The sequence below is a fragment of the Aspergillus stella-maris genome (assembly GCF_047715825.1).
Source record: "Aspergillus stella-maris strain CBS 113639 unplaced genomic scaffold BDV14scaffold_7, whole genome shotgun sequence".
In the NCBI taxonomy this organism is placed as follows: domain Eukaryota; kingdom Fungi; phylum Ascomycota; class Eurotiomycetes; order Eurotiales; family Aspergillaceae; genus Aspergillus; species Aspergillus stella-maris.
The window spans coordinates 218,548-232,057 of record NW_027396801.1 but is presented as its reverse complement, the minus strand read 5'-3'; the positions used below and the strand labels follow the sequence as shown (position 1 = coordinate 232,057).

General features: G+C 51.1%; 4 protein-coding genes across 4 annotated transcripts; 2 read left to right on the top strand and 2 right to left on the bottom strand.

Moving 5' to 3' along the window:
* Positions 1 to 141: 141 nt before the first annotated feature.
* On the bottom strand, positions 142 to 3,446 carry BDV14DRAFT_166730 (proteasome regulatory particle base subunit RPN1). Its single transcript, XM_073767537.1, has 5 exons — positions 3,134 to 3,446; positions 2,975 to 3,039; positions 2,737 to 2,904; positions 358 to 2,670; positions 142 to 302 (listed from the first exon to the last, which is right to left on the bottom strand). The coding sequence occupies exons 1-5, from the start codon at positions 3,276 to 3,278 to the stop codon at positions 270 to 272; spliced, it is 2,724 nt and encodes a 907-aa protein (XP_073631748.1). The 5' UTR covers positions 3,279 to 3,446; the 3' UTR covers positions 142 to 269.
* Positions 3,447 to 3,606: 160 nt separating this feature from the next.
* Positions 3,607 to 6,417, top strand: BDV14DRAFT_130907 (mismatch repair ATPase MLH1). The gene is made up of 4 exons (XM_073766106.1): positions 3,607 to 3,805; positions 3,855 to 4,034; positions 4,087 to 4,353; positions 4,405 to 6,417. The coding sequence occupies exons 1-4, from the start codon at positions 3,695 to 3,697 to the stop codon at positions 6,103 to 6,105; spliced, it is 2,259 nt and encodes a 752-aa protein (XP_073631747.1). The 5' UTR covers positions 3,607 to 3,694; the 3' UTR covers positions 6,106 to 6,417.
* Positions 6,417 to 8,679, bottom strand: BDV14DRAFT_130901 (phosphoinositide binding protein ATG18). Its single transcript, XM_073766105.1, has 4 exons — positions 8,123 to 8,679; positions 7,913 to 8,067; positions 7,653 to 7,812; positions 6,417 to 7,603 (listed from the first exon to the last, which is right to left on the bottom strand). Exons 1-4 carry the CDS (start codon positions 8,172 to 8,174, stop codon positions 6,729 to 6,731), a joined length of 1,242 nt encoding a protein of 413 aa, XP_073631746.1. The 5' UTR covers positions 8,175 to 8,679; the 3' UTR covers positions 6,417 to 6,728.
* Positions 8,645 to 12,339, top strand: BDV14DRAFT_130910 (tRNA methyltransferase PPM2). Its single transcript, XM_073766107.1, has 6 exons — positions 8,645 to 8,768; positions 8,836 to 9,053; positions 9,132 to 9,496; positions 9,561 to 11,302; positions 11,357 to 11,647; positions 11,716 to 12,339. Exons 1-6 carry the CDS (start codon positions 8,694 to 8,696, stop codon positions 12,175 to 12,177), a joined length of 3,153 nt encoding a protein of 1,050 aa, XP_073631745.1. The 5' UTR covers positions 8,645 to 8,693; the 3' UTR covers positions 12,178 to 12,339.
* Positions 12,340 to 13,510: the final 1,171 nt, after the last annotated feature.

Here is a 13,510-nt window from a genome sequence, read left to right as displayed (position 1 = left end):
ATGATGCGGCAAAATTTACTCCGTAGATTTCTTATCGCACGTGCCCTAGACCCTAACCACGGATTGGGACTCTTATCGTATGAGGTCGACCATGAGGACTACAACGCAGGCTACACTGGTGAATTGTGAAGTAGGTATGTTTGAACAAGAAGTCATTGTCTACTATACTTTTCAGACTTTTCTGAATACATTAGACCTGAACTGTATCGGAACGCTCCGCAGCGCGTTCAATCTATCCACTAGATACCGTCCCGCAGAACATCAGGTGCTCAAGTCGAGCTTTCCTCCACCCAGTCAGGGTTCTAGCCTACTGTTAGCGTTATGCAGAAAGACCAAAAATGAAAGGGATCAACGAACCTTGCGTAGGATAACCAAGCCCTCCAATGTGCTGCTGAGCGGGATATACTGCTCATCCTCCAACTCTGCTCGTTCACCGTGCGAGAGCAGAACTGGGGTAGTCTGTGTCTGCCAGCCGGTGATAGTCTTGGGGCGACCGGCCTGTCCGACAACATCAACAGCCTGTCCAACACGAACGCTGACTGGGAGTGGTTGAAGATCCTCGTCAAGCGTAACGAGGAAGCGGGGGTACATGGCGGTAATGAGGAAGTAAAGGAGGTAGTGGTGTTCGGCGAGAATGAAGTTCTTGGCGTCAATCAAAGACACGAGCACAGTGAGCAACCCAGCAGCAGATACTCGGCTGAGAACCTGGCGGTCTGTGTGGAATGGGTTCAAGGTCATTGTACCCTTGCCCATGTGAAGTAGACCCTGGGCAATGCGCACCATGAACAGGGTGTTTTGGTCGCGGTGGTAGTAGCTGGCCAACTGCCTGAGCAATTGCGCCAGACGCGAGTTCTTTGTACCAGCACCACAGAGACCCATGGCGAAAATGGCGTTGATGGCTACATCGTTGTCGTTGTCGTGACTATATCTCGATAACGTGTCGTAAACCTTCATCTGAGGGTTACTGGGGCTAATCAAACCCATAGCGAGAGGGACAGCCTTGCGGATGTTGCTGGCACCGTAGTGCATCAGGTGGCCGAATTGACGGAGGATCATGTCCTGTCCGACATCCTCTCCCATGGCGATCAGAGACAGACCCAGGACAGCGTAAGACTGGACAAGCTCATCACCCTTCTTCTCGTCACTCTCTTCGATGACGTCGTTACAGATGTGAAGAAGTTCCTGCAGCTTCAAGACAGTGCCGGTACCAGCCCAAGCACAGACGGACGCAAGGACGGAAGTGGGCTTGGCCATAGGGTGGTCAACGGCCTTGAGGATATCAAGGATGACGTCGACCTCCTCTTGACGACCGAAGTACAGAAGCGCCAGACCAAGTGCCATGAAGCGGGTCCACTTGTCCTTGAGCTGCTTCTGGCGTTCTTCGTCCATGAGGGTGGTAGCAATAGCTTCGCTGACTTGGTGGTTTGAGGAGCCAACGAAGATCAGACCAAGCGAAACAGCGGCCATCGCAGAAAGTTGCATATCAAGAGACACATCTTCGACAATGGGGAGCAGGACTTCAAGCAACTCCTCCTTGTTGGAACCAGCGTACGCCAGGCCGAGACCCATGATAGCCGAAACTCTCATGGGAATGTTCTTTGCTTCAAGGTTGTCGGAGTCACTCAGGAGAGCCAGAGCAGGGTCTGAATCAATGCGAACGCCTGAGTTGAGGATACCAATAGATAGCAAAGCACCAGCTTTGATCTGGTCCTCAGAGGCGTATGTGTACTTGTCAATCTTGTCCAAACCAATCTCCACGTCTCGGTGCAGGAGCATACCCATCGACGCAGTAGTCGACAGCATGCCGTCGTCCTTTGTCTTCCAAACCCACGGACCCTTATCGCCTTCAACAATCATCATTTGATCATTACCAAATCCAGCATTCGCAAAGCCGTTGACGAATGCACTGGCAAGGTTGTGCCTCGCAGAATCGACATTGGTCAGACCGGCACCTCTGCTGCTTTCCAAGTGAGTCTTGTAGATGTCTTCCGGCATGATCGGGTCGAGGATATTGAGTTCCTTTCCAAGGGACTTGAAGTGCTTCGGGATCGAAGTGTTGTTCAAGCAGTCCATGAAAGTCTGATCCTCCTCATCATCACCAAGGTTGTCAAGCCATATTTGTTGCCTGGAGACCAGGAAAGCCATTTGCTTCTTAAGCGATCGGTCCGTCGTGGCATTCAGATCGCTCTTGATAAGATCGACATCGTTCAAGCGAATAGCAAGGACGATGGCCTTCGTAAGCTGTTTGTATTTAACGTAAATCTCGTGTGCCGTGCGAAGGAACTGTTGGTCTTCAGGATAGGTGAGAAGGTTGACCATGCTGACCATGTACAAGCAAACTCTGGCATATGTGTTTTCGTCGACAAACCGGGGGATCTCTTCGATGATTTCGAGCTCGCTCAAAAGATCGACTGCGTCGGCCTCAGCGTTGTGACTGAGGAAGTACGGCACAAGCGACAGCGCGAGATCGATCAGATCTTGTACTTCCTTGTCAGCATTCAGCCTATTTTGATACTCCTGACCAATTTCCAAAGCCAGATGCCTGACATATTCGTGGCCCCATGAGCCGAGATCCTCCGATTTGGCAAGAAGTCGATATTTGAGCGTTTCGAGTTTCTCTTCATCTCCATACGTCATACCGAGGACCGAGAGCATATCCGCCAAAGAATCCTAAAGGAGTTCACACAACTATCAGTCACTGGATTCGTTGGATTACGGGGTTGCCGTGAAACCAACCTTGTTTGCGCCAGCTGACCACTTCTCGTTGTACAGCGCGGCCAGATCATCGTAATGCGGTCGTAGGAACTTCAGAGGCTTGGGAACTGCGGTCATAGACGATGTAGAGGTTTTGATAAAAGTCTTGATGGCATCTAACGCGGGCCCGTAAAGTGATGTATCCGGTTCCTGGGTACAGAGAATTGATTAGCTTCAGCAACTTTGACAGTTAGCCATATCGGGCCACCTCTTGTCTCACCTTCAACCGCTCCACGAGCATCTCAAGCTCACTCTTCAACTGTTGATCCTCTTCACTGAGCTCCTCTATAGATAAACCATGGTTAGACAGTGATTGAAGGTTGAGGACTGGGAACGATTCCCGAAGGTTCCCAACGATGACAACATAGGAGCTACCTACCCTCTTCCGGCGCGTCATCCTTCTGTTTCCCGTTGGCTTGCGTCTTCTCTTCAGGCTTATCTTTCTTTCCTGCGAGATCCTTGACATCATCAACCTTGCCCTTGCCCTTGTCGGCCGGAGCTGACCGCTCGCCGTCCTTGGCCATGTTCGAAGGCTATGTGGTAAATGCTGTGCGGTGCGTTGCAGAAGGTTGGTGCGGGAGGGAGAAAGGAAAGGTAAGACAAAGTTGAAAAGTGAGATAGAGAAGGCGTGAGATTTCGTACACTCAGTGATGGGAAGGAGAGTGATTCATAAGCTTGTTGATGAAACAGAGAGCTCTGCCTCATCGCCGCCGGCGTTGCGCCAGTGGAGCTTCCGCCTTGTTATGTAATCATTATCTGCCAAGACCATTGCTGCGTTGACGTCACGTGCCGGTCCCTTCGCGACGGATCAATATCATCCAGCGTTAGCATTCAGGTCACATTCCACCATTGAGGCTAGGACCGGACAGCACATCTTACTGACTATGTCGACCAGGGAGTTAATAGTATAGTTGGTCTTTTCGATTTCGAGCCGAGGAAAATGGCATCTCCGGCGATGGCAGCGGACATGGATGTTGATATGCCCGAGTCACGTGGCACAAAGCGTCCTATTGACGATACTGAGGGCCCTCGGAAACTTAAGAAGATTAGAGTGAGCTCATGACCCCTGGTATTGAGATGCTAGTTAACCTGTATGACAGGCTCTAGATCCAGATGTGGTGAACAAAATCGCTGCCGGAGAGATCATTGTAGCTCCTATGCACGCGCTGAAGGAACTCATAGAAAACGCCGTCGATGCAGGGTCAACTTCCATAGAAATTTTGGTCAAAGAAGGGGGACTCAAGCTGCTCCAGATTACCGACAATGGTCACGGAATCGACGTATGTGATTCTTTGTCTGCGCTAGTGACCGAGTACTAATTTGCTTAAACAGCGCGATGATCTTCCTATCCTTTGCGAGCGGTTCACAACATCGAAGCTGAAAGAGTTCGAGGATCTCACCTCTATAGCTACCTATGGATTCCGTGGCGAGGCTTTGGCGAGTATAAGTCACATAGCACATCTGACCGTCACTACAAAGACGGCCGATTCGAGTTGTGCATGGAGGGCTCATTATGGAGATGGAAAGCTAGTTCCTCCCAAACCAGGACAGAATGCTGCTCCTAAAGCTACAGCCGGACGAGGCGGAACCCAGATTACAGTAAGCGAACAATCGTCAGCGCAGTGCAGAATGCAGCTCTAACTTGTGCAGGTTGAGGACTTGTTCTATAATGTACCTACTAGACGCAGGGCGTTCCGTTCAGCGAGTGAGGAATTTGCCAAGATTCTCGATGTGGTTGGCCGCTATGCAGTACACTGTTCTGGTGTATCTTTCTCATGCCGTAAACATGGTGATGCGGGTGTCAGTATTTCCACGGCAGTTGCTCTCAACACTGTCGATCGAATTCGTCAGATTCATGGAAGCGCAGTCGCCAACGAGCTGGTTGAATTCAGCGTCAAGGATGACAAGCTGGGATTCTCTTCGTCTGGGCTTGTTACGAATGCAAATTACCACGTCAAACGCACAACAATCCTCCTCTTCATTAATCATCGTTCAGTCGAGTCCACGCCTATCAAACGAGCGGTCGAACAGACCTATGCCAGCTTTCTTCCCAAAGGCGGACATCCATTCGTGTATATCGATCTCAGAATCGAACCGCACCGGCTAGATGTCAACGTCCATCCTACGAAAAGAGAAGTCAACTTCCTGAACGAAGAAGAAATCATCGAGGCCATCTGCAACGAGATCAGATCCAAGTTAGCGCAAGTCGACTCAAGTCGAACATTCCTAACGCAAACACTCCTACCCTCCGTACAAACCCTTGGACATCCTCAAGACTCAGAGGCCGGACCCTCTATCCCCAAAACATCCGCATCCACCAAAAAGCCATACGAGAACAACCTCGTCCGCACCGACTCGCGCGTCCGCAAAATCACCTCCATGCTCTCACCCGCCATGCACCAACCTCCAACACTCACAAAAGAGACTACAGACCCCGAAACAGAAACCACACAACACCAAATAATCGCCGACGAAGGCTTCACCTACGAAACCACAGATCGCGAACCACTCAAGATCGCCCTAACATCAGTCAAGAATCTCCGCGCCACAGTCCGAAGCTCAATGCACAATTCCCTAACCGAAACAATAGCCTCCCACACGTACGTCGGCCTCGTCGATGAACAACGGCGCATCGCAGCGATTCAATCTGGCGTGAAACTCTACCTCGTCGACTACGGCATGTTCTGCAGCGAATTTTTCTACCAGATTGGTCTTACAGACTTCGGCAACTTCGGCACGATAAAGCTTGACCCGCCGCCTAAGATCATCAACCTACTCCGTATAGCCGCTGAGGCCGAAGTCGAGACCGAGACCGAAGGCGGACCAGAGGCAAGAGAGATATTTGCAAACGCACCCAACCTCGTATCAAGGACACTGATGGATAGAAAAGAGATGTTGGCCGAGTACTTCGCCATTCACATCTCTGACGCCGGCGAGCTCCTGTCCATACCGCTTTTATTGAAGGGGTACCTACCCTGCCTAGGCAAACTCCCGCGTTTCCTACTTAGACTCGGACCGTACATTAATTGGGAAGACGAACAAGAGTGTTTCCGCACGTTCTTGTGGGAATTGGCCGCATTTTATACCCCGGAGCAACTGCCTAGGCCGCCTGCGGCACCTGAAGCGGGGGCGGATGCCGAGGGGCAGGGGCAGCAGGAACAGGAGACTGGTGCTGGTGCTGGTGAAGAGGACGAGTTCATTCAAACCCGACGGGCCCAAATGGGCAGGATGCTAGAGCATGTCGTTTTCCCGGCGTTAAGAACGAGATTAGTTGCTACAACGAGGCTGTTGAGGGGTGTTGTGGAGGTCGGCGATTTGAAGGGGCTATATCGTGTTTTTGAGCGGTGTTGATTTACTGATTCCCTACTACCGTATAACTTTCTGCTGCATTACTGCTTGTATGGGTTTATCACTACGAGTCACTGATGCGAAAACCTCATGTATGAACTTGATCAACAATTAGATAGCATTGTCAGGAGAGTCAAAAATCAAGATACCAAGGCAAACCAAGCCAAATCAAGTGAAACCAGGCCAAATCGATGGAACCAACAACTAACGCCAAAGAGGATATGCCGGAGTATATAAACACAGTGAAATTCAACGCTGTTGGCAGTGCAGGACATACAGGCGTAAGAGGTACGCAGGGTGGAGAGAGGAGAACAGTATGCAAGTCAAATCATAGTAAGTGAGTAACGAGTGCAGTGGTATCAGAGTTCGAGTCGTGGAGCAGAGAAAGCAGGGATAAAAGAAACTGGAATAGGCTATAGGTCGGTGGCGGAGTATCCCAACCTGTCGTTTGATTCGAGGACACTGTAGAACGCTAGGGTTAGGAGTCTAATCCAAGGTACACCCTCTGGCCTGCATATAATTAATGTTGAGATTTACACAAGCAGAATACAGATGTATATTGCTCGGCAAAGATCCACGTTGATTATATGCAGGCCAAAGGGTGTAGATTGAATGAAGCAATCGACTTACGAGTATTGTTTCGTCAACGTCCCCTCACCACCTTTGGACAGATCAATGCTGAAGACGTAAAAGTTCCCGTCGCTTGTGACGACCATTACCTGGGGCGTATTGCTGCTCATAGCGACAACACTTCGTAAAGGACCTGCGTTCGGGTTCGGACCTGCGCCCTGGTTCGGCTTAGGTATCTTAATCCAGGCGAAGTCGCGAGCTGGTTCCCACATCTCGCTGACGCCTTTGGGTAGGTAACCTCCGACCCTGGCAGCGAATGCACCGCCGACGTGTTGGGAGGTGCGACGCAACATGCCCATGAGCGTCCCGTTGTGTTTTCGGGATGAAAGGTCGGACGAGCCGTGTTCCTCTTCTCCTTCTTCCCGATCTGGGGACTGGCTTAGGGAGCTGAAGCTTCGTCGGCGTCCCGCTGAAGGATACGTTTGTGAACCTTCTGAATTCTGAGACGGTTGTACCAGCTTAAAGAGGTGGATGGTCTCGGTAGATGACGAGACGCAGAGGAGGGTTGATGTCGTGTTAAAGGACATGCTGAATATCCTTGATGGTATTGAGCCTCTTCGGAATTGATATAATTTGTGACCGTCGGGTACGGAGAATACCCGAATGATGGTTCCTTTGTCCGAAGCCGTTGCGATCAGGGTTCCGTCGCTGTTGAGGGTTATGCATGCCAGCGGTGATCGATGTGCTTCAATGACATTGATTGCCTCCAACTTCACGGTGTCGAAGATGAGAACCTCACCAGTTGTCGGAGTTACATGTGTGTTCGTAGGCGGAGCATGCGCGGGCGGGTTGAACGAAGAAGGTGCTGCCTTCTGGGGGAGAGGGTATGCGAGATAACAGTTGTCAGAGGATGGTGACAAAGCGCACAGTGCTAGACGGGGTCAGATGGAGGTGCATATAACGGTGCAAGGCAGACGTACCGTTAGGATTCGGCGACGTTTCGATGGTGTATAGCAGCTTCATTGTTTGAATATCATAGAGGTAGATTTGATCCTCGAGAACTATGACGAGTCGTTTTCGATTGAGCCTGACGGCGAGAACGGTGGTGGGGAATGTCAACTCGCATATCGTTGATTGCCGCTATAGTTCGATTAACAATGAGCACCCGTACCGATGAAAAGGAAAACTCGCTTGAACCTCATAGAACAAGCTAAAGTAGCAGTTCAGGGGAGCGACGAACCTTGGTGTTTGTGATCTGGAGCCGACGGGGCGAGAGGATGAGAGCGACTAATGACGTCGAGAAGAGCATCTCAATGATAGCAATATTTCCGTCCTTTGTCTCATAGCTTTTGGCGAAAGGATCGGTCGTGAAAATTCGAAACCCCTTGGACGTCGCTGATGGGTGTCAGAAATGCGTCGAGTATCGGGTGCCTAAAGAATGTCTTCTTACCTACCGCCAGGTAGCTATAGTCCTGGTTAAACGTCACAAAGTTCATTGTCATCTTGCTGATGATACAACACGGTTCAAGCCGCTGAATTCGGTGACGATCTATAGGAAATGTTCAAGTAGATTCTTGTGGCCACGGGTGATACAACCGATTGCGCAACGAAAAAAGTGGTGTAGAAAAGAGCTCGGAGAGCTTCGTCAACAGGTGGGCTTTGGGTCCAAGAGCTTAAGAGTGGAGGGGTTCGGCTGCGCCCATCACAGGGTCCGTGTCGCCAGGCACAGATCAGTTGCCACCATGCATCGCCTGTCGCTTGGATTTGCTGTCAGCCTTGTCGCGTGTGTTGGAACGGGATGTTATGCAGGGTGACGGATGGGAGAACGATCTGTATGGAGAAGAGAGTTAATCGGGGAGCAGATGGGCGGCTGCGGAGGATCTGAAGATCGCCGGGCTGCTTTGGTTTGACCGCGGTCGGGCGCCAACCGCGTCTATTTTTCTACTGCCCGCCTTTTTTTGCTCCTGGACCAACCATCCACTTGCAACCCCGCTACCAACCTACTGGTGGTGAACGTCGCGATGGCTTCCTTGAAAAATCCTGTGAAGGCTGCTTCATCTTCGAAGGAAGAGAAGTCAGCCGACTCGGTCATGGGGGTGAGTGCTATTCCTATGCCAACGGATCTACAATTCACTGCAGAGCTAACCTTGTACTCGCTGCTAGACGAACAACAGCAGTATCGTCTCGAAACGAAGCGTCGAAATGCTATACTATCCCGAACCCCATTTTTTCCGATACTTTGTCAAGAAACCCTCGAGACGCACTCCCCTGGTAAACCGTGAATACTGGCTTCGGATGCACGCCATCAATGAATCGGTTCGGCGCTTCCTACGAGAGCCCTCCGAAAAACCTAAGTTTGTCATAAATTTAGGATGTGGATTGTAAGTCGTAGATACCTGGATACCCGCCGAGCAGTACATGCAATACCAGGAGGACCGTATGCTAAGACAATATCGTAGTGATCCCCTTCCGTTTATCCTCAGTGCGGAGGGTTTCGTGAGTAGTCAGACAACGTTCGTGGATGTCGACTATGAGAAACTCATGGTCAACAAAAAGACCGCAATCCAAAAGGCACAAATTATCCAAGACCAACTGGTTGGAACCGTAGAGTTTAGCTCTGATGAGAGTGCTGTGCAGATACGCAGCGAGCAGTATATTGCTGTTGGGTGCGACCTGAAGAACCTGGAGAAGCTGAATCATGTGCTCAAGACCGAGGTCCTTCCTGCCGACTGTACAATCCTCTTCCTCGCTGAGGTTGCTCTTACCTACATGGACGTCAAGTCAGCCAATGCAGTCATAAGCTGGGCTGCTAAACTGAATGATGGTGCGAAGCTACCTCATACTGATCTAGCTACGCAGATGGCCATGCTAACCATCATCGTACACAGATGTCCACTTCTGCATCCTAGAGCACTTCCTTCCTGATGGTCCCGGTCACCCCTTTACAACAGGGATCATAAAGCAATATTCAAAAGCTGGGACCCCTCTACACTCCATCCATGAATACCCCTCCCTGGCCGACCAGAAACGCCGCTTCATGGAAGCCGGCTGGATCCATGTGAATGCACGCAGTCTCTGGGATCTATGGTCTGATGATAACTTCGTCAGCAGCGCCCAGCGAAAATCACTGGACTCCGTTGAAGCCTTCGACGAATGGGAGGAGTTTGCTCTTTTCGAATCTCATTACTTCCTCCTGTATGCTTCTATGAGGAGAGGAAAACTTGGGCTAGGTCTTTCCCCAGTTTCCACACAGGCTCCCGTCAACAATTGTGGCGACTTCAGGATCATCGCCAACTGTACGTCGCCAACTGCTCAGAGGAGGTTTGGCGCCGTCATTCCCTGCGGCAAGGGAGCCGTCGGACTTCACGCAGGTTGGGGTCCCAAGACACGTCTTGCAGACACAGACCTATACACGCAATTGAAGGACAACATCGTTTCTCCCGCATACCTACCTCCCTCGGCTGACGTATCAGCGCGTCTGTGTCATACAATAACCACTTTAAATGACAATGGTGATTGTCTGCTTGCTGGTGGTCGAGCGTCCCCAGTATCTGTATTTCAGGACACGTGGATACGGAAGGATAACGCGTGGCAGAGAGGACCTCATCTTCCGACCCCTCGATTCCGACATAGTGCGACAAAGGTAACGCTTGACTCTGAGAGCGTACTCATCTACGGTGGTAGAACCGGTGAAGGGACCACACTTGACGAGTGGTTGTTATGGAGTTATGATGAAACAGGGGGAAAGTGGCAAACGGTTGCAGTGCAAACAGCGACAGGGATCACGAGAACACCCCCAGCGCGATTTGGAGCATGCCTTGCCAATATAACCGAAACCGGTAGCACCGGCGTCCTTTTCGGAGGAATCGGTGCGGGTGGAACGATTTTGGAAGACTTCTGGACCTGGGAATTAGAGAAGCATACCGACAGCTCTGTTCACCTTAAAATGTTTGATTGTACCGGGTCCCTTCGAGAAAGTTCACCTGGCTATGACACTCTGTCTCGATTCGGCGCCACGATCACATCTATCCCTCGTGGGTTAGTCGTGGCTGGCGGTATCATGGCGCGACGCCTCGTGCCGTCCGGTGAAGGCATATTCCTTCTGGACTCGGCGGCGATGCTGGAATGTATCGAAAATGGCTCTACTATAAGCAAGCCAGTCATATCTACCATAGGGCTAGGCCCCGATATCGATGGCCCGGCTCCTCTCCTCGTTGGGCATGCCGCATGTGCGATTAACCCCAACAAGATCCTCTTTCTTGGTGGTGGCGCTGTCTGCTTTCCGTCCGGGACGGTGTGGACAGAAGGAACCTGGACTTTGGTTGATGCTGTTGATGCGGAAGCAATGTTCGAAAACAAATGGTCTCTGCTTCCTCAAGAGGTTGAGTCTGCCAATTCAGCTGTGGATAAAATTGAGCCGGCGAAGAAAGACAGAGGCAAGCATAATAATTGCAGCAAATTTACCAACAACGTGACTGTTATCCCGCGAATCCAAGTTAGGTCACCAGCAGAGTTCCAGCGCATCCTTGACGACGCAAGACCGGTTATTATTGAGAGAACGGATATTGGTCCCTGCACTGAGCTCTGGACGAAAGAGTACCTCGTAAATGCGGTTGGAAATGATCGGAAGGTTTGTTTATACCCGCCCCTTCACGTAGGGGCAATTTGCTAACACTCGTCTCAGGTCGTTGTCCACGAAGCCTCGTCCGAAAACATGAGTTTTCGCAGCAAAAACTTCACGTACACCACCAAAGAGTTTGGAACTTTTATGGAAGAGGTACATGCCGGTCGGCGCCAGTACCTTCGCAGCATCTCTATCGATCAGCCGACGAGACTCCCTGCAAATCTGGCAACCGACTTTCCAAGTCTGAAGAATGACTTTCGGCTTCCAGAGGCGCTGCAAACGGTTATTGAGAACGCACATAGCTCGCCTCTGAGAGTTTCCGGTCCGGTGACATTATGGCTTCATTACGACGTGAGTCTCAGGATACCACGTCAAATCGTTGTTCGAGGCTGCAAAATGGTGCTGACATTGACAAACAGGTGATGGCCAACGTCCTCTGTCAAATTCAAGGCGAGAAGCGACTAATACTCTACCCACCCACCGATGTGCAGCATCTCGATGTCCCTGCCGGGGCCTCAAGCTCCAACATCAACGTTTTCAAAAATCGTGCCGATGAATCCATAACCTTCATTCCGCACACGTCTCCCCATGAGGCTCGTCTAAAGCGCGGCGATATCCTATTTCTCCCACCACTTTGGCTGCACACAGCGGCACCAACAGGGGACGTGAGTGTGGCGGTCAATGTTTTCTTCCGCAACCTGTCTCAAGGGTACGCGGCTGGTCGGGATGTCTACGGGAACCGCGATGTCCAAGCCTATGAGAAAGGGAGGAAAGATCTAGAGAAGATGGCAAAGACATTTGCTGGACTTCCGCCGGATATGGCGCGGTTCTATCTCCTGCGACTTGCGGATGAGCTGCAGGCGATAGCTGAAGGGGCCTGAATCAGTCTGATCCCGAACCATGCGATATTGGAATAGCCAACGGCACTGGCATCTATAAGGCACCCGGCTAAGAAGTAATCCATATTTAGTAGCGCCTCGTCTGGTTTGTCCAGTGCTGCAGGACTACCGTCTTGGCGACGCAGGCAGGCAGCTGCAGGATGCCGTGAAACCGGAACAACGCAAACATTGTTCGACGGGATACCAATAGAAGGATCGAAAAGAATTGGTTGGTGAGTTTAGTTGACTTGACAGTTGTGGGCGCCAACACAACCTACTGCCAGTCTGCCAACCTTCCAGGGGCGATACGTCATTAAGTATGGATTATGGACGGGCGGACAGGCGGGGAAGGCGTGAAAGAGCCGTTAAGGTTGCCTAGCCGCTCCACTACCCCGCGAAAATCAAGAGCCCAACTTATCCAAGACAACCTCACTCACTCACAACTGGCAGAGGGAGGCAAAACGGAAAACAGGCTCTTTGATGCACGTTTCAGGATCAACAGGGTAGCATATTGGCCCTTGCCTCCATCGCGTTACTCGAGATTGTTGCCGGAATAGGATCTCGTGCTACGGGGCAGGGTGTGCCATTGGATAGATCCAGCTCAGGAAAGTCATCTGAGTCCCAAAGCACCGATGCCAGAATTCCTGCCGACAGGGTTCCAGGCTAGACTGCTGGTTGTACTTTGTAGAGCTTCGCATGTAGGTTTTAAGAGGGAAACTCCGTCACCATGGTCATCATCCTTGGACCAACAATTGAAACTCAAAAACCGCCATTAGGGCTGAATGGAAAGTTTTTAGTGTCGACGCGCTTACGTTTATGATGCAACGAGTCTTAAAACGGCGCTTGAGTTGTTCTGCGGAGTAAAGAGTCTTATCTGTCCTCAGCTTGTCACTGGCCGACCCAGGGGTGAAGGGTGCGCGCATGACTACAAGGCAACCATGGAATTGGCCGATGCACCAACCACTATCAAAGAAGCTCGATGTATCGAGGTCAAAAGAGGCGAAGCCCGTTCATTATTAGTTGAGAGCCCTTGCATATTCATATCTAGGCATTTCCGGAATTCAGGGAGGGGAGACGATCGCTACCTAACGGATAGAATACCAAATGAGACACCCCTGGTTATTGTGCACTGCGGGCTGTAGGCCGGTTGACGGTTTTGTTTTGTGGTCCAGCCAGAGCCACTGAGAGCCACTGAGACCTGGAGCTCAAGCCAGATCGAGACGCAGCCCTGAGGTCCGTCCAACGGACCCTATTGGGCCGACTAGGGTCGCGCTGAGGTATCGGCGTCAAGACTTACCGGGATTGACTGCGGTGGTGGTGTGGAGCAGCAGCAGGA

Coding starts and splice junctions, on each gene's coding strand:
- BDV14DRAFT_166730 (XM_073767537.1), bottom strand. CDS start 3,278: ATGGCCAAGGACGGCGAGCGGTCAGCTCCGGCCGACAAGGGCAAGGGC. Junction 2,671..2,736: donor GGTCAGCTGGCGCAAACAAG/GTTGGTTTCACG, acceptor GAACTCCTTTAG/GATTCTTTGGCGGATATGCT. Junction 303..357: donor GCTTGGTTATCCTACGCAAG/GTTCGTTGATCC, acceptor ACAGTAGGCTAG/AACCCTGACTGGGTGGAGGA.
- BDV14DRAFT_130907 (XM_073766106.1), top strand. CDS start 3,695: ATGGCATCTCCGGCGATGGCAGCGGACATGGATGTTGATATGCCCGAG. Junction 3,806..3,854: donor GGAAACTTAAGAAGATTAGA/GTGAGCTCATGA, acceptor CCTGTATGACAG/GCTCTAGATCCAGATGTGGT. Junction 4,354..4,404: donor GAGGCGGAACCCAGATTACA/GTAAGCGAACAA, acceptor TAACTTGTGCAG/GTTGAGGACTTGTTCTATAA.
- BDV14DRAFT_130901 (XM_073766105.1), bottom strand. CDS start 8,174: ATGACAATGAACTTTGTGACGTTTAACCAGGACTATAGCTACCTGGCG. Junction 8,068..8,122: donor CTATAGCTACCTGGCGGTAG/GTAAGAAGACAT, acceptor GACACCCATCAG/CGACGTCCAAGGGGTTTCGA. Junction 7,604..7,652: donor AACGTCGCCGAATCCTAACG/GTACGTCTGCCT, acceptor GACCCCGTCTAG/CACTGTGCGCTTTGTCACCA.
- BDV14DRAFT_130910 (XM_073766107.1), top strand. CDS start 8,694: ATGGCTTCCTTGAAAAATCCTGTGAAGGCTGCTTCATCTTCGAAGGAA. Junction 9,497..9,560: donor GGCTGCTAAACTGAATGATG/GTGCGAAGCTAC, acceptor CATCGTACACAG/ATGTCCACTTCTGCATCCTA. Junction 11,648..11,715: donor CATTATGGCTTCATTACGAC/GTGAGTCTCAGG, acceptor ATTGACAAACAG/GTGATGGCCAACGTCCTCTG.